At 36.4% G+C, this 7,553-nt stretch overlaps 1 protein-coding gene across 1 annotated transcript; it reads left to right on the forward strand.

Moving 5' to 3' along the window:
• The first annotated feature begins 814 nt into the window (after window positions 1–814).
• On the forward strand, window positions 815–5,888 carry LOC111315022 (uncharacterized). Its single transcript, XM_089749414.1, has 2 exons — window positions 815–3,996; window positions 4,364–5,888. Exons 1-2 carry the CDS (start codon window positions 1,125–1,127, stop codon window positions 4,744–4,746), a joined length of 3,255 nt encoding a protein of 1,084 aa, XP_089605540.1. The 5' UTR covers window positions 815–1,124; the 3' UTR covers window positions 4,747–5,888.
• The last annotated feature ends 1,665 nt before the right edge of the window (window positions 5,889–7,553 follow it).

Raw genomic sequence — 7,553 nt, forward strand, 5'->3', positions numbered from 1 at the left:
TTGAGGTTCAATTAAAAATTTATTAAATTTTATTTTCATATTTAAAATCTCAATTTATAATTTAATTAAATTACTCAAATTAACTTGATAAGTTTCATAAAATTATAAATATTAATATTAAATATTATATTTTTATTGTTTATTTATATATACATATATTAGTAAGTTTAATTAAATTTTAAAACTTCTTAAATTAAATATTAAATTATTCAAATTCAACTGCTTTCCAATAATTCAAATTTGAAGTCAATAATAAACTAATGAAACTCAAATTTTTTAAAATCAATCCTAATACCTTACTATTAATTTGACTCATTTACCCTCGATTTCAGTCTTGTTGAAGTTTATTCATGGATGGATGTTGAAAAGGGTAATTTGGTCCCCATGATGCAAAGAGGTCAACAGTAGTGTTGCCCCCAACCGGACTATAATAGCTTCAATTAATTACCGTTGAATTGATAATTTATAAGGGGTTGGGGTGGTATCGGGCAATTAAAATTAGCTGTGGCGCCGAAATCGCTTTATAAAATAAGCATTGGCATTTAAATGCCAGGGGAAATGGAGCCTTTCAAAGTCTAGACTCTACGTAACAAACAAAGCAAGGCAACAAACTCCTTCAAAAACTCAAAGCTAATTATATATCAGCTCAGCCAGCCTCCACCACCCTTTAACTGTGACCCCACCACTCACGGTATATGCCCTGGCAGACCTTGGCCTTAATTAAAAAGCTTCTCACCGCCACCACCGCCTTTCATAGCTTTTCCTTTGTCTTTGGTGGCACCACCTGAAGGAGGGGACCCCTCTTTGTCTGTGTTGGTAATGTTTTCTTCACCATCGGTGCTTTGACTTAATGTTCAATACAGGCTTGTAATGGAGATTTATGGCATTTATCTTTTTCTTGATGTTCACATGCATGGTTTCATCACTAAATTTGTGTTCAAGTTCAACTGTTTGGTGTAAAATGTAAGCAAACCTCGCGTCCACAGAAACCTTTCTCACACGCATATTGTCTCCTAGAAGTAGACTTTCGCTACTATCACCGTCACCAGCACAAGACCAAGACAACCTCTCTTCTCTCAACCTCATTTCTTAGTTTTCACCTCCAAGCCATTTTCATAGTTCAAATGGCAAGGCCTAGCCATTTTGCAAGGACCCGTTTCTTGTTCTTTCTGTTCCTTTTCAGTGTAGCCATGACTAGAACACCTTTTGTCACGTCTCTTTCACCAGATGGAGAAGCTCTTCTCTCTCTTCTATCAGCTGCTGACCCATCTGCACAAGCATCCTCGTCAATTCTCTCCTCGTGGAACCCAAAAAGCCAAACGCCGTGTTCCTGGCAAGGCATAACATGTTCTCCACAAGACAGAGTCATCTCCCTCTCTCTGCCCAACACATTCCTCAATCTCTCTTCTCTACCTCCACTACTTTCCTCTCTTTCTTCCTTGCAGCTACTCAATCTTTCTTCAACCAATATTTCAGGAACAATCCCTCCTTCTTTTGGTCAATTTACTCATCTTCGCCTTTTAGACCTCTCCTCTAACTCTCTCTCAGGTCCCATTCCTCAAGAGCTTGGCCAACTTTCTCTATTACAGTTCCTTTTCTTGAATTCAAATAGATTGACTGGTAGGATTCCTCAACAACTAGCTAAACTCACTTCACTACAACTTCTTTGTCTACAAGACAATCTCCTCAATGGCTCAATACCATCTCAATTGGGTTCACTGGTTTCTCTCCAACAGTTCAGAATAGGAGGCAATCCTTATCTAACAGGAGAAATTCCTTCACAGTTAGGACATCTTACCAATCTTACCACATTTGGCGCAGCGGCCACAGGGCTTTCCGGTGTGATACCACCAACATTTGGCAACTTGATCAACCTCAAAACTCTGGCTCTTTATGATACAGATGTATTTGGTTCAATACCACCTGAACTGGGGCTGTGCTCAGAGTTGAGGAATCTGTATTTGCATATGAACAAGCTCACCGGTATTATTCCTCCTCAATTGGGTAAGCTGCAAAAGCTTACTAGCTTGCTTTTATGGGGTAATGCATTTTCAGGTTCAATCCCAGCCGAGCTTTCGAATTGTTCATCACTTGTTGTGCTTGACGCTTCTGCTAATGATCTTTCTGGTGAAATACCTGGTGACATTGGAAAACTAGTGGTTCTTGAGCAACTTCACTTGTCTGATAATTCACTAACCGGGTTGATTCCTTGGCAATTAAGCAACTGCTCGAGTCTGACTGCGCTTCAACTTGACAAGAATCAATTATCCGGCACAATCCCATGGCAGGTAGGTAACTTGAAACACTTGCAGAGTTTCTTCTTGTGGGGCAATTCAGTTTCAGGAGCAATTCCTTCTTCTTTTGGGAACTGCACAGAGCTTTACGCGCTTGACCTTTCAAGGAACAAGCTTACTGGTTCAATACCAGAAGAGATTTTCAGTTTGAAGATGCTGAGCAAGCTTCTGCTTCTGGGAAACTCTTTATCAGGAGGGCTGCCCAGAAGTGTTGGAAACTGTCAGTCACTGGTGAGGTTAAGGCTTGGAGAGAACCAGCTTACAGGGCAGATACCTAATGAGATTGGCCAACTGCAGAACCTAGTCTTCCTTGACTTATACATGAATCATTTCTCTGGTGGCCTTCCTTTTGAGATTGCCAACATCACAGTTCTTGAGCTATTGGATGTGCACAATAACTACATTATTGGAGAAATCCCATCTCAGCTTGGGAAGCTTGTGAATTTAGAGCAGCTTGATCTGAGTCGAAACAGCTTCACTGGAGAAATTCCACCGAGTTTTTGTAATTTTAGTTACTTGAACAAGCTCATTCTCAATAACAATTTACTAACAGGGTCTATCCTGAAATGCATTCGAAATTTGGAGAAACTTGCTCTGCTTGATTTAAGCTACAACAGTCTATCTGATGAAATTCCACCTGAAATTGGTTATCTGACAAGCTTAGCTATCAGTTTGGACTTGAGCTCCAATATATTTACTGGTGAAATACCAGAATCAATGTCTAGTTTGACACAGTTACAGTCACTTGATCTGTCTCACAATATGCTACATGGAAGAATTAAGGTTTTAGGTTCCCTTACTAGTCTTACTTCTTTGAACATCTCCTTTAATGATTTCTCAGGACCTATACCTGTAACACCTTTCTTTAGGACTCTTTCTTCTAATTCTTATCTTCAAAACCCTAATCTATGTGAATCTATTGATGGTTCTACTTGTTCCTCACGTTTAGTTAGAAAGAGTGGATTAAGAACAGCCAAGACTGTTGCTTTGATCTCTGTGATTCTGGCCTTTGTTACTCTAGCTGTCCTTGCTTCATGGCTTCTAGTTACAAGGCATCATAGGTATATGGTAGAGAAATCTGCAGGAGCATCATCCCCTTCACCAGGAGCTGACGATTTCACTTATCCATGGACCTTCATTCCGTTTCAGAAGCTCAATTTCACCATCGATAACATCTTGGACTGTCTTAAGGATGGGAATATTATTGGAAAAGGTTGTCAAGGGCTTGTTTATAAAGCAGAAATGCCCAGTGGGGAGTTGATTACAGTAAAAAAGCTCTGGAAAACAAAACGAGATGAAGAGCTTGCCCTGGACTCTTTCACAGCAGAAATTCAGATTCTTGGACACATTCGACATAGGAATATTGTCAAGCTCTTAGGTTATTGTTCCAATAAATGTGTTAAGCTCCTTCTATACAACTACATTCCAAATGGTAATCTGCAACAGCTTTTGCGAGCGAATAGAAACTTGGATTGGGAAACCCGGTACAAAATTGCTGTTGGATCAGCTCAAGGTGTAGCTTATCTTCATCATGATTGTTTACCTGCAATTCTTCACAGAGATGTAAAGTGCAATAACATACTTCTAGACTCCAAGTATGAGGCTCATCTAGCAGATTTTGGTTTGGCAAAACTGATGAACTCTCCAAACTACCACCAGGCAATGTCCAGAGTAGCCGGCTCCTACGGTTATATTGCCCCAGGCAAGCATCCCTAACATATATGCAGATCATTGTACAGAACTTATTTATTGAATTTCATTTTAACTTTGTATGATTAGTTTGAGAAGGATACTCATGCCTGTATGATCAGACTTCGGACATAGTTTAGGCAAGCTGTTTGAACTTAGAACTTGGCTCAAGATTATTGACTATGGTATGATATGAGTGTCTGTAATTAGTTCGAGAAGTCTTTAATTACATTTTTTCTTATGTCGTGTAACATTTGAATCCCAATATATATGTGCTAGTCATCTAGGAGTAGATAGTTTCGGAAATCTTTAGCAAAACTAGTTATTTGATCTCTTACAGTTTTGATTTAAAAGCTGACAAATGTTTATAATCAATGCAGAATATGGTTACACAATGAACATAACTGAGAAAAGCGATGTCTACAGTTATGGTGTGGTTCTGCTGGAGATACTAAGTGGGCGTAGTGCAGTTGAATCTCAGGTAGGTGATGGAATGCACATTGTTGAGTGGGTGAAAAAGAAAATGTGTAGCTTTGAACCAGCCTCATCGATTCTAGACACAAAGCTTCAAGGATTGCCAGATCAAATGGTTCAAGAAATGCTTCAAACCCTTGGAATTGCAATGTTTTGTGTGAACTCCTCACCTGCAGAACGGCCAACCATGAAGGAAGTGGTGGCACTACTAATGGAGGTGAAAAGCCTACCTGAAGAATGGGGAAAGACTTCTCAACCTCTAATGAAGCAGTCCTCAAATCAAAGTTAGTTTAGTTTTTTTTTTTTTTTTTTTTTTTCTCTTTTAAATTCCAAGAACATCAGAGATTGATTTTTATTCCTATCCCAAGATAAAGAAAAGAAATGGTGCCATTATGGGAAAAGAGAGGATGGAGATATTTTTGGATTTGAATGATGGTCTTGGGGTCTGATATACAGTTTTAGAAACATCAATGTTGCTTGATTTGCTTTCTTAGTGCTCTTTTTTTTTGTTTTTTGTTTCATTCCTAACGGATCATGTCAACGTTTTGTTATATCCAACACTCACCAAATCTAGCCTCATCCTTGTTATTCTTAGTTGCTGATATCAGCTAAAATCCTGAATGTTCCGTTTGAACAATTCAACATTTCACTTTTTTTTTTTTTTTGGGGTATTTAAACTGTCAGTTATTGAATCTAATCATTGAAATTAAGAATTTAACACTGCCTCAAATACATGGTAGATGGCAATTCAACATTTCAATTTTATACCCATCATTTTCAAGGTTCCCAAATTTCAACCCAAGTTTGGGCTCACTTATAAGATTTGAACATAAAAGGAAATTATAATAGGAGAAATGTAGAAGATATTATATTGTGTACCATTACAGTGTAGACACCGGTTTTTTCTGGTCTACATTTTTTAATTCTTGAGTAATAATAATAATAATTTTAATAATAGTAATAATAATATTGGTTTAATTAAAATTAAAAATTAATTAAAAAATTAAAAAAAAAGAAAGAAAAAAGAAAAAAGAAAAAAGAAAGAAAGAAGAGACAAATAGAAAAATCCAAACGGAAGAAGAAACAAAGACGGGCTGGTGCCAATAGGTGCTGTGCATGGCACCATTGGCTGCCCACACCCTTGCCTTTGCCATCATGCCACCCCCTTGTCTAGTCTCCTCACTGGGGCACTGTAGCTTCATCAACACTCCCTACCACTACCATTCCCAGCCCTACAAAGCACCCATTCTCTTCCACTTTCAACCTCTCAAACTCTCAAACACAGAAACACACACCTAAAGACCCAGTTCCCCTCCACCCAGAAATCCCAATTCCCTGCATTCAGAAATCTTCAAACCTATACCAAAAACCCAAATACTAAAAAAAAAAGAAACCATAGAACAATAACATAGTCCTCATCGTAGGGACGAACCTCAGCGCCAAAGCTCTCTTACAAAAGAAAAAAAGTGTCAATTTGTTTTTTTTTTTTTAAAAGGAGAACAAAATCTTCAAAGCTCGATTTATTCACATCGAGGCTATTTCTAACAAAAAGGACGTCGGATTTGAAAAGGGGAAGCCAAAAAAAGCTTATGGGAGCTTTTTTATCCTTTTCCAATCACCAGCCACCATTAGCGACAACCGCCAATGGCGAATCTCAGCGGTGACCGACGCGGCGGCATGACGCCACACTCCGACCAAGGCCAGAGAGAATCCCTAAGCTCTAGAACCTTTTTTTTTTTTTTAAGAAAAAGGAGAAAAATGATCTTAAAAAAAAGTTGGCTTTTATATAAAAAAAAGAAAGCTCAAAACAACTTCGTCTGGACTAGGAAGAATTTGCGCATGCCCGTGACCCGACATGAGATCCGTGCAATCGGCCCGTTGACCCGGCTCATCAACAGCTCTGAACTGGTTCAATCAGACCGAACCAAATCGCTCATCGGTTGGCTTAGCCAAATCATGCGCCAAACCGACCTTTTTTCGATCCAACCGAACTGCCATTGATCGGTTTGGTTCAGGTAAATTTTTTTTTTATTTTTTTATATTATTTCTATTATTTTAAATTTTACTATTAATAGTTATACATGATAAAATGTTTAAATGTGTTAAAATAAATTTTGTTGTCTTTTATAATAGTAATAATAAAAATAAACCATGAATTCAAACATTTAAACAATAAATAAAATAAATAAAAAAACTAAAAATGCTTAAAAAATAATAATAATCTAATAAAAAATAAAGTAGGGTAATATATTCGTTATTTTTCCTACCTAGATGTTGGAAAGAATAACAACCTCAAACTCTAAAATATAATTCTGCTTAGATGTTGGAGAATTATATTAAAAAGTATAATGATAATAATAAGATTAATAACAAAAAATTACTATCGATAATAATAAATTTTCATTAAAATATATGTATAAAGTATAAAAATTTTTAATTAATTTTTGAAAGTTATAAAAATTGAACTTGCTCCGAAAGTTTGCCTAAATGGTGAGAATTTTTAGAGATATTGCATTTTTTTAAAAATAAAAATAAAGATATTAAAAAATAATAATAAATAATAAATAATAAAATCTTTAAACCCTAAAATTGAAATCTCAAACCTCAAACTGTAAAATCAAAACCCTAAAACCTTCAAACCCTGAAATCGAAATCTCAAATTTTAAACCCTAAAATTGGAACCCTAAACCTTTCACACCCTAAAAACGAAACCTTAAACCCTTCAAATCCTAAAATAAAAACCCTAAACCTTCTAAACCCTAAAATCAAAACCCTAAACCCTCAAAACCTTAAAATTAAGCCCTAAACTTTTTGAACCTTAAAAACGAAATCTTAAACTCTTGAAACCTTAAAATCAAATCCTTAAAACATCAAAACCTTAAAAACGAAACCTTAAACCCTTAACCCTAAAATCCAAAATCCCAAACCTTAAAATTCGAAACCTTAAAATTCAAAATCCTAAAAACCCTAAATTTAGCACACAATCCTGAATCATTGCCTAAAAATCATGCAAGCCTTAAAACTTTGACCTAAACCTATACTCAAAATTATTCTAAAACCCTAAAGACATGTGTGAAAATCTCATATGAAATGACT

Source organism: Durio zibethinus, chromosome 20 (genome assembly GCF_047325235.1).
Source record: "Durio zibethinus cultivar Kanyao isolate XHJ-2024 chromosome 20, ASM4732523v1, whole genome shotgun sequence".
NCBI classification, from domain to species: Eukaryota; Viridiplantae; Streptophyta; class Magnoliopsida; order Malvales; family Malvaceae; genus Durio; species Durio zibethinus.

Excerpts from the sequence above, each read along its gene's own strand:
- LOC111315022 (XM_089749414.1), top strand. The coding sequence starts at position 1,125 with ATGGCAAGGCCTAGCCATTTTGCAAGGACCCGTTTCTTGTTCTTTCTG. Across the intron at positions 3,997-4,363 it reads CTACGGTTATATTGCCCCAG|AATATGGTTACACAATGAAC; the intron begins GCAAGCATCCCT and ends TAATCAATGCAG.